Here is a 19583-nt window from a genome sequence, read left to right on the forward strand (position 1 = left end):
GGGGGGGGGCACCTCAAAGCCCCCTCCACCGCAAGATTCCCCCTCTCCCTCTCCTCCCTCCCTGCCCGAGAGATTGGAGGCTGCACAGGAACGGATCTGTCCTGTGCAGCCTCTAACAGGCTCCCTGCTGTCATGTGACAGCGATCCCCGGCCGCTGATTGGCCGGGGATCGCTGATCTACTACAACGCTGCTACTGTAGCAGCGTTGTAAAAATGTAAACACAGCGGATTATTTCCGCTTGTGTTTACATTTAGCCTGCGAGCCGCGATCGGCGGCCCGCAGGCTATTCATGGAGCCCCCCGCCGTGAAATGACAGGAAACAGCCGCTCGCTGTTTCCTGATTAATTAGCCTGCAGCCGGCGATGCAGATCTGCGTCGCTGGTCCTGCAGCTGCCACTTTGCCGACGCGCGTTAAGAGTGCGCGGTCGGCAAGTGGTTAATGAAAATACCCCATAATTCTGCAGTCATATCATGATTTGTGCATGTAACAGACGCCTATATATCTCATGTGTAAGCTTGCCTGAAAACCCCTATTGGACAGTACACTATGCAAAAAAACTGTAGACAAATCATTATTTTTAGTCAAAAATCACGTATACAATATATTCAACAACTTTATTACAAAAAAATACATGTAGCTCCTTACAATTAGCATGGTGTGGTTCTTGCCATGAATAGACTGATCCAATCCACTGATTTGCCCAGTGATCTGAGCAAGTCAGTGTTTGAACTTGATGAACGTATGTCTTTTTTCAACCCAATTAACTATGTAAGTAAGTATGCAACTAACTGTTCAGTGAACTGATAAAGGGTTCTTTGAGTGATGGCTGGTCCAGGGATTAGCTTCTCCATCTGGCAATCTTGCCTTTCATTTAATAGTTTTAATAACATGTTAAACTGTGAACTGGCAAAGTGATCCTAACCAGTTCACTTAATGCCAAGTAAAAGCTGGAGCTCTCCCAGAGCTACTACTTAATCAAGCGCTACAAAAACACGCAATAAAAGTGCAGAACAAATGCACAAAAATACAACAGGCATGTTAGGTAATGGCACAGAGGCATCAGCTACCCTTCCTCTCACTGACTTTCAGGAAAATGAAATCAACTAAGCATTTGAAGCAGTGATGACTCTTCCCTGTTTTACATATACCATAGCTATGGGTGTGACAGAGTACATGAGAGTGAGGCAATACTGTCCACCTTCTCTTTTAAACAGAACAACCCAAAAGGAAACACATAGTGATTAAAGAGGAACTCCAGTGAAAATAATGTAAAAAAAAAAGTGCTTCACTTTTACAATACTTATGTATAAATGATTTAGTCAGTGTTTGCCCATTGTAAAATCTTTTAAATCCCTGATTTACATTCTGACATTTATCACATGGTGACATTTTTACTGCTAGCAGGTGATGTCAGTGGAAGTAGCTGCTGCTTTCTTTTTAGGCAGTTCAAAACAGCTGTAAACAGCTATTTCCCACAATGCAACAAGGTTCACAGACAGGAAACTGCCAGGACCATGGTCCTCAGAGCTTCTTGTGGGAGGGGTTTCACCACAATATCAGCCATACTGCGCCCCCTGATGATCCGTTTGTGAAAAGGAATAGATTTCTCATGTAAAAGGGGGTATCAGCTACTGATTGGGATAAAGTTCAATTCTTGGTCACGGTTTCTCTTTAAACAGTGAAAAATCTTTTTTTACTGTTTCACTCTCTTTTATAAATAGTTTTGCTAGTCAGACTTGTGGGGAAGCACTTTTCTAAATAGGGTTCAGTGCTGGGCTGGCAGGGAGTCAAACAGCAGTAATCCTACTTTCAGATTTTTACTAGGAAGGATAAAAGATAGCTGCTGCAGCTTGCATGGTAGGTTACTGCAGAGGTGCATGAGATACTCTACTGTAGAGCACATACAAGGCTAGATTTATACTTTTTTAGTACCAGGAAAGCTTTTTCGTTGTTCCCCTTCTAGGTGCTGGAGTGCCCCTCACATTCCATGTGTAGCCCTCTCTCCCATGATGATAACATGCATGTACTTTCTCATACAGTTCCCTTTGGCAGCAGTTGCCCTCTTCAACATATTACTCTCGATTTGTAGATGCCCTTTTCTACCTGTAGCCTTCTCTACCACATACAGCAACCCTTCTTCAATGTCCAGACATAATGTGGCTAGGAGCCTTTGCAGTATTTCCAGAAATCCAACCCTTAGCACAGAGTGGGGAAACACTTACATTTACTTTAGGGTGAGGCCTGCAGTTTACCTTGTATGAGGCAATTCAAATACTGATGGATTATGATCAGGGAGTTAAAGTTGGAGTCGGAGTAATTTTGGGTACTACAAGTTGGATTTGGAGTCGGTGGTTTCATAAACCGAGGAGTTGGAGTTGGTTTATAAAACCACATTATTTTTGTACCAAATCCACAGCCCTGGTAAGTATAAGACTAAGGAGTCGGAGTCGGTGGTTTCATAAACTGAGGAGTCGGAGTTGGAGTCTGAGGATTTTTGACTCCACAGCCCTGATTATGATAGTGGTTCTGTTTATATTGGTCACCTAGGAGAGCATGATCAGCGTCTCACAGTTTACAAAACTTTTCCACTTCTCTATTTACTTAAAGGGAAACAGAGAGGATCAAGTATACATACATGGGGCTTCCTCCAGCCCCATACGCACGGATCGCTCCCACGCCGCCGTCCTCCGCTGCCTGGATTTGCCGATACCGGGTCCCGTCATTACCGCCAGTCGACCAGCGGACGCGGCCAATTCTCCGCATCACAGGGGGCTCCCTCCATACAGTTACGCGTGTGGCTGCCTACTGCGCAGCCGCATGCGTACGGGTATGGAGGGAGCCCCTGTGATGCGGACAATTGGCCGCGTCCACCGGAAGTGACGGGCCCGGTACCGGCGGATCCAGGAATCGGAGGATGGCGGCGTGGGAGCGATCCAGGCTTATGGGGCTGGAAGAAGCCCCAGGTATGTATAAAATCTTTTTCTATATTAAAAATGCATTCCTCTCTGGTTCCCTTTAAAGGACACCTTAAGTGAGAGGGATATGGAGTCCGCCATATTTATTTACTTTAAACAATGCAAATGGCCTGGCTGTGCTGCTGATCCTCAGCCTTTAATAGTTTTAGCCGTAGACCCTGAACAAGCAGGCAGATCCGGTGTTTGACTGAAGTCGGACTGTATTTTCTGCGTGATCCATACACTACTGATGCATGAAAGATCAGCAGGACTACCAGGCAACTGGTATTGTTTGAAAGGAAATAAACATGGCAGCCTTCATATCCCTTTCACTTCAGGTTCCCTGAATTGCATTTCGATGGGATGCAACGCAATGCATCTAAGTGTGAATCCAGCCTTAAAGCGGAATATAACCCTGCATTTCAACTTTGCTCTAAAACATTATTTACAGCATATTATATGCAACCAGCATTTTTTTTTACTAGACCAGCATTGGAAGGGTTAAACACATAGGTTTAAAGTTCCGTGGAGAGATATGCAGAAGTTCAGATAGATACATTTAACTAAATAGAATGTAACAAGTGATAAATGTTACACTCTTTGGCTGTCCTCCAGCTCCTTCTCAGTCAGAGAGAGTGAGTCACATTACACACTTAGATACATTTATGTAAACAAAATGTATCTATGTAAGCTTCGGATGCGTCTGCAGTTCTCTCCAGGAACTTTAGAGCTCTGTGTAACCCTTCCAATGCTGGTCTAGTAAAAAAAAATGCTTGTTGCATATAATATGCTGTAAATAATGTTTTAGAGCAAAGTTGAAATGCAGGGTTATATTCCGCTTTAATGATGGTGAGGGTGTTTTTTTAGACAAGAGAACATTATCAAATGCAATTGTGTACTGTACTCCACAGGGTCATTGTAGGTGTACTTAATGAATTAATGTGAGTTAAACTACCAGCAATTAGTCTTGCTAACTAACTAGAACGTAAACAAACACATTCCTCTCAATAAACTCATTTGTTGTGTACAGCCATAGCAGGCCGTGATCCCAAAAGTGTGTCCCTGAATTCTAGGAAGAGGTCAATTTCAATTTTAAGCTGATCTGCAAATACTGTAGGTATTAATGGTCTAGCAGACATTACAAAAGACCCTAGGAGACACTGTTTGTTTAGTCCAATGAGACTGACAAAAGCCTTTGTCTGTAAAGAGAAAAGCAAACAAATGATTGTAAAAGAACACACTTGAGCACCATAATAACACATTTCTTGACAGCCTTGGCTGTGAATCCATCAAGCATTTACAGTGATGGAGCTGGGCTGGAGGGGAAACACTGCCTCAGCAATCAAGGTTTTAAACACATATGCAACTCATCATCATGACTTTATTCCGCATTCTACTTTAGTAAAGATAACTGAGCACAAGGTAAAACCTTCACATATATATATGGTGGACTAGACTGACTGCAATGTACAGAAGAGCCTATCAGACCCTCAACAAATCGACCGTAAATCTGTGAATGGCTCTCCGTTTTACATTGTTAGCAGTGCAGAAAATATACACCCTGTTCCATTGTGAAGATGCACCATGTTCCACCACATTCTTCTACAAACATGCTGCTGCACAAGTGGTCACAATCAGTTCACTGTTGTGCTTACATTGAGCAATACCCTCAGATCTACTCTCCATTCTAGTAGATATTGGTGGTGCTTGAAGCAGTTCTTCTTGGAAGAATACTTATCATAAGTTCAAAGTTGTTCTTGTAATTAACAAGCACTGCCAGCAAACTTCAATAAGTAGCATATAATGCTGGGAATACACGTTTCGTTTTTGCCTTCGTTTTAGCCTTCATTTCGATTGTGCTTTTTGTCCTTTTCGTTCCCGAAATAATCGATCGTACGGTTAATATCACCACCCACGGTTTCGTTTTTTTTTCCGACTCTGATGGTTTCGTTTTTCCAATGATCGAAGGCTGCAAAGAAACGAAACGTAGTACAGGGACCGACGGCATAAACGAATATATAATCGATCTGAACAGCCATCAAGCCTACCAATGGTTCGATTAGATGGATAAAGAGAGATAATATCAAACATGTTCGATCACTAGTCGTTCGTTTTTGGGGTCTATTAATCGAAACTATAATGAGATTATGACTATTTTCACATACGTTTTCAACACTCGATTCGTTTACCAAACGAATCGAAGGCTAAAACGAAGGCAAAAACGAAACGTGTATTCCCAGCATAAGACTTGGAAGCCATCAAAATGGGTATGCAAATATGAACCTTTTGGACAATCACGCATAGCATGTCTGCAGCACATGGCACAGACAAAGCAGCATTGTAAATGTGAGACTGTAGCAGTTTTTTGAATAAGCCATAAGTATAGTGTTATGATGGCAAAGTATAATCTTTTCAGCAAACAGACCTTTAGTAAGTACTTCCATTTCATCCTACAATGCAGTATGGCACCACATCCCCAAAATGCAATATGACACCACATTCCCCACAATGCAACATGGCACCACAAAACTTCACATTCCACAAAATACAATACCCTACATTACAGCATGCACCACATCCCAACAATTTAACATAGCACCACACACAAGGCATCATGACACTACATCCCCCCTCAATACATCAGGGCACCACACCCAGCAGCTCAGCATGGCACCACACCCCACAATACAAAAGAACCCCTCATCTCCCACAATGAAACATCACACCACAACCGATGCATCACATCACCCCCAATGTAACATAGCTCCACGATTTTTCCATACAGCATAGCACCACATTCCCACAATACAACATGGCACCACACCTTCACTCTATAAAGAAACATGGCACCACAACCTACAATGCACCATGGCTCCTTTCAGTTGGCCGCACCATTTGAAGTTTAATGGCAGTGCCTAACTGCTCATCTGCTGAAAGGCTGGGGTGGAAAGAAAATTGTGATTCTTTCATTTTGAATTATCTAAATTTTGGTAGATGTTGTTCAACAACTGGCAGAGAAGTTCTCCATAAGCTGCCCACACTACTGTTCTTCCTTAGGGAAGGTAATTATCCTATCACTGCATATCCATGGAAGTTTAAAACTTTTGCCTTGGGCTGGGATGCTGTCAAAATTTTTTTATATGGCCACAAAGCTTTAACCAACAATGCTGCACATTATATGAATTTTCAAATTCTTCATCCTTTTATAGTGATTGTAAGTGACGTCAGCAATTATCACTTCAGTAGTAATTACTGGTATGTTGGTACATTTGCCACAGTCAACAGTAAATGCAAATTACGTAATTATAGTCTTGCAACTATGAATTCAGTCAGATTCTTGCCCTTTGTATCAATTGTATACATTATTATAAATTGTATTAATAGTAGAACATGCCATAATTCTGAACTGTGATGCAGAACAAAAGAAAACAGCGAGCTTCAGTGAATCATGAGATGTTTAAAACCATCTGCTTGCTTTGGATTTCAGTCACTGTGTAACCTCAATGGTCCTGGAACACCATAAACATGAGCCTCTATCCATGTTTAGAATCATAAACTGCCCCGGTCATGGGAAGAATAATGGGCAAAGTGACACTAAAACCTGCAGCAAGACAGTTCTCACTCATCTGGGATGAGAAAAAGAGGCCTTGCCCAAATTCTCCCTGAAAAGCCAAGAACATTTGGACGGAGTGTGAGGACTGAAGGAGAATGATGTTCTCCAGTTTCACCCATTAGTGAACCAACTAACAAACACAATGGTGTTGTTATTCTTTTGCCATAAGCAACAAGACTCTGTGTGTGGGCAGCAGTTTAGTGGGGAGGAGGAGAAGTCGACCCCTTTTTGTCCTATTGATTTTGTTCTATTTGCATGACTTGAGCAAATTAAATGATGCAATATGGCTTTTTGTTATAAAACAAAGTGAAAGATACCACCCAGACACATATGTTGATTCGTAGAAGCTGTTTACATGAGAATAGAATGAAATCTACCGTGAACTAAGCATAAAAATCCGATTCAGCAATGGCCATTTTTCTTTACTGTGCTTGGGCCAGAAAGGCTGAAACACAAGTTTTCCAAGACTCTCTCAGGCCTTGACAACAACATGCTGGCCACTAAGGAATTCTTAATTAAACTACAAGCAGAGTAAGGAAAAAAAAGGGACACCTGATGGTTTATTTCACGTGTGCTGATTCCTAATGCTATGACGGCTTAGGACGGATCCAGATAACTGCACAATACCTAGGGTACATTTAACGCATTCACCATTCAATAGTCTGTTTTCCATTGTTCCCACAGGGCCTTAAACAGCTCACTATTTCAAAACCAGGCTCAAAACCTGACAAGGGCATGACATCAATTCAAGGACAGTTTTAAGAACAACCCTGTCTCAGGCCAGTTAACATTCAAACGAAAGCAAACAGTTGATAGGAAAGGTCCTGTATGTTCAGTAACCCATCCACTTAAGATGCATTTACCCAAATATATCTGGGAGATGATTGGTTGGTTTATGTAATATGATCTGTCACAGGTGACAACCTTGAAGTTAAGCTCCATACACATGCTAGATCTTGGTTATTGGAAAACAAGCGATCCCCAATGGTTAGTGACAAGCAAACGACGTTGGCACACGTTTGAATCCAGCAAGGGCACAGTGACGGCCTCCTGATCAGATCATTGCCGGAAGCGTAATGAATGAGGACGCGGAAGTGCGAGATTCACAACACATGAGAATTTTGAATGGATTAATTATTTGCAATCATATGGTACAAATGATTAGCGTTGATTATTGTCTGAACTGATCTGCCAGGATGGATCAGTTTATATGGACTATAATCGCTGTCTTTTACCGTTTTTGTAACACTTCTTTTTGACAATTCTTGGCTGTTCCATTGTTTGTTTGATTCTGATGACCGCGGTCTAGCGTAAGGTGAAAGTTTTAACTGTATCTGAAATTGAAATTTTCATTCATAACTCTGTTTCTTAAAGAGAACCCGAGGTGTGTTTAAAGAATGTTATCTGCATACAGAGGCTGGATCTGCCTATACAGCCCAGCCTCTGTTGCTATCCCAAACCCCCCTAAGGTCCCCCTGCACTCTGCAATCCCTCATAAATCACAGCCGTGCTGTGAGGCTGTGTTTACATCTGTAGTGTCAGTCTCAGCTGCTCCCCCGCCTCCTGCATAACTCCGGTCCCTGACCCCATCCCTTCCCTCCAATCAGCAGGGAGGGAAGGGATGCAGGCGGGGACTGGAGTTCTGCAGGAGGCGGGGAGAGCAGCAGACTGACACTATAGAGATAAACACAGCCAGCTCTGACAAGCTGTTTGTCAGCAGCATGGCTGTGATTTATGAGGGATTGCAGAGTGCAGGGTGACCTTAGGGGGGTTTGGGATAGCAACAGAGGCTGGGCTGTATAGGCAGATCCAGCCTCTGTATGCAGATAATATTCTTCAAACCCACCTCGGGTTCTCTTTAAAGGCAGGGAACACACTTGTCTTTCAGTTTTCTGCGCGCATTTTCTGCGTACGTTTTCTGCACACCAAGTGTGTTTCTATGAAAAAAAAACGCACGCGTTTTTTTCACAGCAACTAATGTAATTGATACAGATAACTGACAAAATGTGCAGAATCATGATGCAGATTGTCATTTTTTTTTCTGGCACGAAAAACATATTAAGTGTGAACTAGCCCATTGATTAACATGAGTTCTCAGTTCTTCTGTGCAGGAAATGCGCACGAAAACAGTCAAGTGTGTTCCCTGCCAAAGATGAGTATGCATGTAGATCAGGGGTCACCAAACTTTTTCCATCAAGGGCTGGGTCAACCTATTTCAAACTAATGGGGGGCCGGAGTATACATGATATGATGTAGAAAACATTACATTGAACCTAGGTAGTGTAAACTATTACCTGTTTACACGTGCAGCCCTTTTGTCTCCCATTTAACCAAAGCAGATATTAAGCCCCCAATACAGCATGTGCAGATAGTAAAAAACCTATTTTCGCCAGACAGTGAAGCATACTCGGGGAGCAACCTGTCGTCCAATTGGACAACAGTGTCACCTGATGCAGAATTGGATTGGAAGCCAGCAAATGACTGCTTGCTGGCTTCCCTGTGGATTGATGGTACCAGCACTGCTATTCTATCTGCGAGACACCAATATTTAAAGATGCATTGGACCACTTCTATAAGTAATACATTTTGTGAGTGGGGGGCCAGTGAAAAAGACTCAGGAGGCCGCATTCGTCCCGCGGGCCTTAGTTTGAGGACCACTGATGTAGATGAAGACCACAGCCACTTTATGTATAAACCACATTTACAAAATGCGCTTACCTTTCTATAGATAGTCGACTGTTATATGGCATATATCTATGGGTAAACATAGATAGTTGACAGATTGGAAAGTTTAAAGAATCTTACCCCTATCAAAAACAGATAACGGGATCTAATATCTGTGATTCTAGCAGAAAACCATCAGAGGGAAGCGTAAAGACCATACGTGATTGGACTCAAGATAAGTGATGGTGTCAGCATCTGAAGTCCATTCACCAATACTTTCCATTCCATATAGCCTTATGTTTGGCCAATCGGAGTGTTTGTGTTAGTACACAGATTGACTGGAAGTGTTTCCCAATGGATGGATCCTGCCTATTTTCTGGCTCTCTCTTGTAAGCTGCATGCTATACTAGCACAGATTTATCAATTATTTGTTTACAATGATCAAATAGAATTAAAAAGGTCCACTCAGCTTAACAGAAAGAAGCAAAAGCCGGAACAGAGAAAATTCAAATTTGGATCCCTGACACAACTGGCAGTCACACAATGTCAAATAAAATGCTGTTTCTTGCATTTGCCAATGCAGCCAGACTGTCAGTCCGGGTCTCCAACTCCATTACACAGTCAGTTATGTTTTTCGTGATTTTATAGAAACATGTAGAAGAGCTGAGATTTGAGTAAACAAATCAAACAATGGCTGCTAATGTTTTAAAGTGTATAGATTGTAATGATAGGTTCGCCACGGTGCAGCCATACTTACTGCAGAGCTGCTTCCTCTCCAGGGTTATCCTTCTGTGCCAAGAAACAGGTATTATTTTTCTTACAATAATAAAATAATTCAGTTACTGCGATGTACCTTTACGCGAAGTATGAATTTAATGGTAGATGCAATGTAACGTTGCTCTTGCATTGCTGCGCGTTATGGTCTAAGAAGTCATTTGGGCACTGCTTAAAAGTCAAAGTTAAGTTACCTATACATAGGCCAATATTCTATGGCAGATCAAATCACTTTACTAATATCTACCCATTACCTTGCTGATCAATACATTTCGGACTGATTTCTGACATGATATTGGAAACAGCAGAAAATCTTGCACACTTAGTTTTGTACCGCAATACAAAGGCTACAGGCCAGCTGGGTTACGATTGAGGCTGAGTGGTGCAACGTAGTACTTACATTGCTATTCTCTGATCAATGGTTCATCAGGAAGTATTCAATCATCTGCAGAATCAGGTCTCCATTGACCCATGCATGCCCAGAGGCAGCTGTAGGCTTCTGAGGTGAGCCTAAGGCACTAGAACTACTGTCTCTTCCAGAACTAAATATGTTGCTCCAGTTAATTACTGATTTTGAAATGCTAAATACAGCAAAGTCCCCGTTATCTGGAGTTCAACCAACCGGTAGTCTCAAGCAACTGGCACTTGTAGCTGGAAGCTGTCGCAGCGTACTCACAACGTTTACAGGCTATGTGCAGGTAAAGTGTTGTCCGGAGCAGGATTCCGGGGCTCCCCCAACTCTCCTCACTCGCAGCATACTCACAACGTTTCCAGGCTATGTGGAGGCAAAGTGTTGTCCGGAGCAGGATTCCGGGGCTCCCCCAACTCTCCTCACTCGCAGCATACTCACGTTTCCAGGCTATGTGCAGGCAAAGTGTTGTCCGGAGCAGGATTCCGGGGCTCCCCCAACTCTCCTCACTAAAGCCTTGGGGAAACGTAAAAAAAAAAATCCGCCAGAGGGCCGCCAGTATTTGCAGGGTACATAAAAATATCAAGGCCCCGCCTTCAGTCTCGCAGTTAGGCCGCATTTTGAAAATATGCTTCGGGCCTCTTGCCTATGCCCTGCAGACTGCTTCCAGGCACCTTACAGAGGCCACCAGGCAGGACAGATTCCACTTGGAGCATCTCCCACCGTGGTTGTATCGTTACGTGTAAAAGGCCTATTGCTTTGTTCTCAGGCCTTTTGCTTGTGCTCCCCCTCCCCTTTCCATAGGACCGCATAAGTGGCTAAGCCGAACATGCACAAGTTGTCACAGAGCTGTCTGCAGACTGTCAACCGGAATCATCAGAGTGGTTGTTTTGGCTGGCTGGCTGGCTAAATTGTGCTGTATTGTTGATTCCTTATTAAAGAGTGGTCCAGTTTTACGACAAAGCATACAACTTCAGATGAATTCACGTGGAGAGATCACATTATCCGTCTACTCCGCCTAACCAGAATTTTGTTCTATTTTTTTTTTTTATAAGTGCATGTGGTTAAATGTAACTTAATGTTGATAAGTAGTTTTAATGCCTGCTTAAAGTGGATCCAAGATGAAAAACTAACTATAACAAGAAACTTGTCTATATATCTAATCTAAAGTTTAGATAGTTTACACAGCAAATTTAGCTGCAAACAGCTTCAAGAGTTTATGATTATTTATTCCTGTGATACAATGTTCTGTTTGTCACATTACACACAGGCAAGCTGATCTGTATCTCCAGCCTTTAGCCTGTGAAAACTTCACTCCCCTCTCCTCCTCCCCTCTGCCTCTGAAATCTCTGGCTAGTAACCTCTTCCTCCTCCTGCCCAGGCTGAGCTCCCATAAGCCCTTGCTACAGTGCCAAGGCACGCTGGAGAAGCTGTGGGTGAGGCTTGTTTAGTTTATAGGGAATTAGAGCATTAAAACAAAAACAAAAAGTATTTGGCTTGAGGAATGCCTTATAAACTATATGTAAGGAACACAATTATGCAATAAATAAAAGTTTATCTTGGATCCACTTTAAAGAGGAACTATAGTGAAAATAAAATAATGAATAAAATTGCTTATTGTTTTACAATATTCATTTATAGATTATTTAGTCAGTGTTTGCACATTGTAAAATCTTTCCTTTCCCTGATTTACATTCTGAAATATGACTGATGGTGGCATCTTTAGTTCTGCCAGGTGATCTGTACAGAATGTTCGCTAATGAAAGTTGAATGCACAGAGGGAGAAATTGCTTGCTTGGCAGTTGGAAAAAGCCATTATTTCTCACAATGCAATGAGGTTCACAGGCAGCAAACTGACATCACACTGTGGGAGGGGTTAAGGGCCGGTTCAAGTAACAATTGGGCCCTAGGGCAAAATTAGCCTGGGGGCCCCCCAACAGGCACCTCCCGACCAAAAAGCGCCATTAGAGGCCCTTTGTTGCAGCCAAATTTCCCTCCTGGGCCCCTGAGCTGGCTGCTGACCCTCCCCCAATCACCTCCCAACTTAACAGACTTAAAATGGGGAGGGACACCTTGGGGGCCCCTACAGGCTCTGGGGCCCTGGGGCAATTGCCCATTTTTTTCTATGGTAGCTCCGGCCCTGGAGGGGTTTCACCATAATAGCAGCCCCCTGATGACCTATTCGAGAAAAGGTAAAGAATCCTAATGGGAAGGGGGGTATCAGCTACTGATTGGAATGAGGTTCAATCCTTGATTCCTCTTTAATAACCAGTGTTTTATTATTATCTAGGCTCTGCTCAGGTACTGACTTAAAAAAACATAAAATAAGCAGCCAAAAGAAAACATATTGCTGACATTGCTCTTTTTAATGTTTAGTGCACTACAGATACATCTTAATTCCTTAAAAGTTACTCTTTACAGACCGCCACAATGTTGCAAAATCTGCAGATGTTGAAGGAAGCAAGTTAAGGTGTGAAGATCAGCATCTTTGCCAGCATCTTCTTTCTGCTCTGAAATCTGGCTTAAAGCTGAGCCTTTTTCTGTGTGGTCTGTAACGTGAGGCTTGTTTGCAAGGATGTCCCTGTCCATGGTATGGACAAGATGTATCTGACAGGCTAAACATCTGATGTAATCTCCTAAGCAAAACTCACATCAGTTGTGGTTGTTAGAGACACAAATGTAGAGCTCAGGGACCTGTTGCGTACTTAGGAACAGTATGTATATATATATATATCTGACGTTAGACATCACTACTTATACAAACAAGAAAACTTATGGGCAAAAAGCAGATGCAGAGTGATCTCATCTGCATTTGGAAGTGGTATAAATATTCTAATGCCCCGTATAAGAATCAACTTTATGTCTACCAATCCTATGAAGAGTTAGCCAGTCAAACATATACATACACACATAAACAAACGCCTATGCCTTTTTCCAGATAAACAGCTTATGTCACGTATAAAAACTCATCTTTCTACATAAACAGAAATGCCCTCACCTATATATACATATACATCTTTATTAGCAGCATGGACAAATTGTGTATATACATGATATATATTTAATTACAACATATGTACAGTACACTTGCCATAAATAAACACACACATGCATCCCTTCTTTCATAAACACCATTAAAAAGGTACACAGATGGTAACACAAACACTATAGACATATGTATACAAACTTACACATTCCGACTCACTATTAACCCCTCGTAGCCTGACTTCCTGTGCTTAGCATTTACATCATCACTAGCTGAAGGGGGGGAGGCTTAGGAGGAGGGGGCTGGGGGGGAATGAGAAAACTCCCAGGTGTTTCAAGGCACAAGACCCTGCGTGTGTGTGCAATACGACAGACTTTACTGCCTCACACCATAAGCTGCCCACAGAATAATCTGCCCTGACTCGCAGTATTTAAAGTGTCATAAAACTAACCACTCAGGACCCTGTGTGTATGCAATATTACAGCCCCTCACCGTACGCTACCCACAGGATAATCTACACTGATTTTGTAGTATTTCAAGTAGCACAAGACTAACTGAACAGGCATCAGCATTATACAGAAAACAAGACAATTCTGGTTCTGTTTCTAGCAAGGTGTTCGAGAAATGTACATATTTCATGCAACACAAATTCTTGTCTCAAGTGAGTTGTCAGGCACAGCATATAAGCATTCCAAAAGCCACAGCTCTTAAAGTAGATCAAATTCCATGAAATATACAAGAAATCAGATGCTATGTCTGGGTGCACTGTTATCGCCAAGTCCATCAAAAAGCTGATATTTGATTGGTTGTTTTGAATTTCTTTATTTCAGAAATTGCTTTTGATATTGTATGTTTCTGTGAAACAAAAAGGCAATTAAACCCAAATTGACTTATATACTGTGTTTTTATGCTGGGGGACCCAATGTCAGTGTCCCTTTTCTATGACATATTCATCAGTATGACATTGCTCTAGGCAGGGCTGTGGAGTCTATACAAAAATCATCTGACTCCAACTCCGACTCCTCAGTTTATGAAATCACCGACTCCGACTCCAGGAACCCAAAATTGCTCCGACTCCTTGATTCCTTAGTCTTATGAATGGGATCTGCAGCGCAGCGCATAGGAGCGCAGATGGCGTGCGATTGGACGCGTTGCGTTCCGATCGCACAGCCATCTGCGCTAAATGATGTGAACGAGGCCTAATACTTACCAGGGCTGTGGCGTTGGTACAAAAACATCGAACTCCAACTCCTCAGTTTATGAAAGCACTGACTCTGACTCCAGGTACCCAAAAAATTGCTCCAACTCTGACTCCACAGCCCTCGTTCTAGGACAACTCTGTGTTGTATAACTGATTAATCTGAATCATAAGTTGCTGTCAGAACAGACCTGCTTGCCTATTTCTACCCCCCCCCCCATTTTCAGTACAAGTGAGGATCACATTAAGGGTTGTATATATGAATGACACACCTGATTGCTTCCTAGCTGTCTTACAACTTCATCCATAAAGGCCACATCCTGGCTATAAAATGGTCGATGAGAAAACAAACTGTACACAGACATTCTTGAAAAGCTAAAAGAAGATCAATGGGCTCTTTCATTTTGAAACAAGGTTTAAAACATGCCAATATGAGGCATTGGATGGTAATCAAATTCCCGTAGCGCTTGCCTGTTTCCTCTCACATGTGATGCTCTGGAGCCTCTTAGTGTCAAAAGCAGTTAGCAGCACAGAGATGTGGACTTCTGAAACCCACACAGGAGATTATTCTCAGCCTTCAGGCTACTTTTCCCACTAAGCAGAGAGCAGCAACCTGTGGTTAGGTAGCTGTACCACACTGGTCAGTCAGGATGCTGTGGAGGTTCAGAGGAATGCCCTCACCAGTGCTGTGCAATATTAGGGTCACACAATCCAAAACTACAAATATTTCTAAAGAGTTATAAAGCACACATGATGACTTCGGAGAATCACACTGGTCAATAGTACTGAATACAGCATAACATTTTTTTTCCTTAAAAACCAACACCAGGTAACTTAATAAATGTAATGTGTTTTATTTTTGTAAAGCATTTGATTTGCGTTTTTGAATCTCTAAACGAAAATGTCTCGTCAATGAGCTCTCCTTTCTGTTATGCGCTACCTCCCAGGCTAGTGATGCAATGTCCCAGTCATTTCTATGGGAGAGGCGGGGCATGGACTTGCACACAGCATAGCATTGTAGGTAATCTGTAGTCCAAGAAGAAGGGGAAGAATGGTCACGTAACTGTTACGACTCATACACACGTCCAACAAACCAACCTGACGACATGACTGATCCCACGACCAAGTGATTGCATGACTTGTCTTTTCTCCGCACAAACCAACTGAACGACCAACTCATTTGTATACTAAAGGTGCCCATACACTCGTCAGATTGGCAGCAGACAGATAAGAAATGCATCTGATGATCTATCTGATGCGTTTTTAGAACATTTTTTTACCAGGATAGAATTCCAATAGATTTCAGTTTGAAATCTATTGAAATTCGATCTGATGGCATTTTTCTGCCATCAGATTTCCATTAAGGCCAATGCAAACTGATAAGCAATCTCATCAGATCGACCTAAATCTTCCACCCTGCCAGTTCGATGGAAATCCATCGAAATCGATCGAAATCAGCCATCGATCGGTCGATTGGCCAACCGATTTGCAATCGATCGATCGTTCGATCGGGATCGATCGGTCGGCCACAAAATCGGCTGAGTGTATGGGCCCCTTAAGAATGCAAGCTAACGACAGACTGCATGATATGGTGGCATTCAAAGCAAATACAATTTGTTCAAACAACTGGTACACACGTGTCCAACTGCACGATATCACCCCAACAGTCGTGTGAGATGAACTGCCTGTTGGATCGGGCAAACTGGCTGTTATCAGTCGCTCGTCTAGACATTTATCACAGGTTCATATGCCCAACTATCGTCCAACAGACCAAGTTTGGATGATACTTGGGCGGAAAAGTTGCATGTGTGTATGAGCCTTTATGTGCTAAGTGAGTGTTGCATCTTCAGTAAAAGCAGTTACGCAATTGGAAAAGTTGCACCGCAGGCTGTACGACTGTTGTGTCACATACAGTGAAGCATATTGTATATGAAAAGTGTGCTTCAGGCAGGGGTCACACTTGTCTGTTTTCATGCGTGTTTTCTGCACAGAAAAACGCATTTAAACTGAGAGCTCATGTTAATCAATGGGCTAATTCACATTTGAATGGGTTTTTGTGCACAGAAAAACCTGACATCCTATAGCATACTTCTGCCCATTGTGTGCATTTTCCCTATCAATTACTGTACAAATTAGCTGTTACTGTAAAAAAAAAAAAGTGCACATTTTTCTGCATACAAATGCACATAGTGTGCAGAAAAAAATGCATGCAGAAAACTGAAAGGCAAGTGTGACCCCTGCCTTATTACTGTGTGGCAGCGGTCACACTGGCTTAAGATGCACATGGAGCAACATGCGGTTTTCTACAGCAGCAATAAAAAAAAGCCAGTACTGCTGCTTTTTTCCCCGCACAACGCATGCGAGTCCCTATTGTCGTCAGCTGCTCCAAGCTGGCTGCCAGCCAAGAATGTATATTTGTCTGCTGAAAAACGCTGCTGTTTTTTTGCGCGCTCAAATGTGACCCTTCCCTCACGGTTAACATGTGCGTTTTGCAGTAGCGCACTGTGTGCAGGGTGCTGGGATGCTGCGCACCGTTAGATCGCACCGCACCAGACACACTGTGAACATGGCATAGCTTCTACAATACAGTACGACGTTTCACGTTACAGTGCGTCTGTTACACTACACTGCAACGTCCCACTGTGAACACAACCCGTTCACACTACACGCGTTTCCAGCCGCGTTTTGGAAACACGTGCGGGTGGCCCGACATGCACGACATCAGACAGTGCATAGAGTGCACTGTCTGATGTTCACACTGCATGCGTTCCGGACCTGTGTGGTCCGGGAACGCATGCTGCACGCAGATTTTACAAAAACGCGTGGCTGTCCCATTCACTTTTCAGTGATGGGATCAGCCACGCAACGCATACGAACGCGGATGGCGTGCGTTCGTACGCGTTGCGTTCTGCATGCGTGGCCGTCCGCGTTTTGCAGTCTGAACGGGGCTCGTTCAGGCTATATGCACTGCCGTGCACATTTTGGCAGTGCGTATAGTGTGCGACACAAAAGAACGGTAGAAGGGCATAGACAGCCCTTCTACCGTTCCCATCATATGCGCTGTGCAGCAGTGCGATGCGCTATCACATTACTGCATGAATTTTCGCGAATCGCAGCACAGATCCCATTCACTGTAGTGAATGGAATGTGCAGCGCATAGTAGCGCAGATGGCGTGCAATTGTACACGTTGCGCTCCGATCGCACAGCCATCTGCACTGAATGATCTGAACGAGGCCTTACAATTTGTTTAAAAAAAATTGTAAGTCACTGCAATATTTTTAGGCACAGGGGATACATTGGACCTAGACTTGAGCTTTAACAAGTCAAAAAACAGCTCACAAAGTGCAATAATCCACTCAAAAGTGGCTTTTTTGAATTATATTTATAGAAATTTCACTTTAAACAGGTTCTGGTGTGTTACTTCTTTCACCCCTTCTTGTAAAAAAAATCCTTATATGCCAATAACTACTCCTCTAAACTCACATTTAAAACGTTTGTCTTCTGCCTATGGGATACTGCTAATAGTAGACATGATACATCACTAAGTACAGTAGCGTTATTGGTAGCCATAGTTACAAAGGGTAGATGTTAGTAGCTATAGCTACATATTTGTGAAGGGCTTCTCTCTACATAGAGAATGAAGAAAGAGGTCCTGAATGAAAAGGCGTGTGATTTCAGCAAGCAATGTGGCTTGAGCACACTGAACTCTTTCAAACACCTGCACAGAGAGCGCAGCAGCCAAGCCCCATGCAGTAAACACGTGTCCGCTCTCCATAAGCTGCCCAGTGTTTCAGGTACCAGCAGCAGTCTGGCTCCATCCTCTTACCTTTGGGTCTATCAATAACCCCGAGCTTTCAGGTTTGACACAGCAGGAGAGACGGGGGTACAGCCCCCTACATCCGTCCCCAGCTGCCCCTAGATCCAGGCTCTGTAGCTTCCTATGCCTCTTTTTCACGCGTTTTGGGGGGGTCCCATTTAAACACCTTCTCCTCCTGGCACCAGAGTCACTTTTCTCTCCATATTTAGCTTCACACTCGAGGACCAACAACAGAGCAGTTCCCCAAATCAGCATCCACTGGAGCACCAGCATCTTCTTCTCGCGACTCCTCTCCACAGTCCACCAGCAGCAAAGTGTTGTTGGCTCTACTTTCAGTGCAGACTCCCAGCAACGCGGTGATAGGGAGCAGACAGGAGGTCCTGATGAAGCACCTCTACTGCGCAGCGCGGCTCAGGTGAGCTCAGGATGTGCTGCCTGTCATCTGCTCTGGGATGTTGCTGGAATAGTATCGCAGGAGTTTGGCACCGCGCTGGAATGCTCCCTCCACCCCTGCTGCCCGTGGAAGCTAGTCACTGGGATTGCTGCTGCTCTTGCATCTCGGCAGGGCTCTCATGTTTCGCTCCTCTTTTTGCTTCTTTTTAACTGGAGAGCAAGGAGGTGCTGCCACCCCGCTCCCCCTGACGTCACTGTCCCATACACACGCCATGCACCAGAGTGGGGCTGGAGATGGAATCTGTGTACATAGTAGTGGGTTGGGCGTGATATTTTAGCATTGCACACATGCAGGGCAATATTCCAGTGATGTATGTTTACCATGAGGGGGATGGAGACTGATGCATGCTTCCAGTATATCGAAGTGATGCAAAAGGACCATGTGGTATTTGAACTAGTTCGTTGCTCTGTTGTTATATGTATAAAGTAAAAGATTTGGGTGAGGATGATAAGGCTACAGCTAAATTAGTGGTTTGATTAGATAAAGAGTATCATGCCTTTTCTAAACCTTTTGCTTTAACTTGTGGCTAACATGGTGTAATGCCCTATTGGTATTAATAGAATAACTGCTTACTATATGTTGTTTTATGCAGCATCACTATCATTATCAATCATTTCTAAACTGATCATTTCAGGTGACAGAAATTTAAAATGTGTATAAATTAACCACTTCTTTACTGCCAGGGCAACCAACTGGGTGCTGGAGCATTTT

The 19583-nt window shown here is 43.2% G+C and overlaps 1 protein-coding gene across 1 annotated transcript in view; it reads right to left on the bottom strand.

Moving 5' to 3' along the window:
- The window catches only part of HHIP (hedgehog interacting protein), a 186478-nt gene extending 167472 nt beyond the window's left edge, over positions 1-19006 (bottom strand). The window contains exon 1 of the mRNA XM_068269847.1: positions 18428-19006. Within this exon, the coding sequence (XP_068125948.1) occupies positions 18428-18691 (264 nt within the window). The 5' untranslated portion in view covers positions 18692-19006. The remainder of the gene's footprint in view (positions 1-18427) is intronic.
- Between the last annotated feature and the right edge of the window lie 577 nt (positions 19007-19583).

This window comes from Hyperolius riggenbachi, chromosome 1 (assembly GCF_040937935.1).
Source record: "Hyperolius riggenbachi isolate aHypRig1 chromosome 1, aHypRig1.pri, whole genome shotgun sequence".
Taxonomy (NCBI): Eukaryota; Metazoa; Chordata; class Amphibia; order Anura; family Hyperoliidae; genus Hyperolius; species Hyperolius riggenbachi.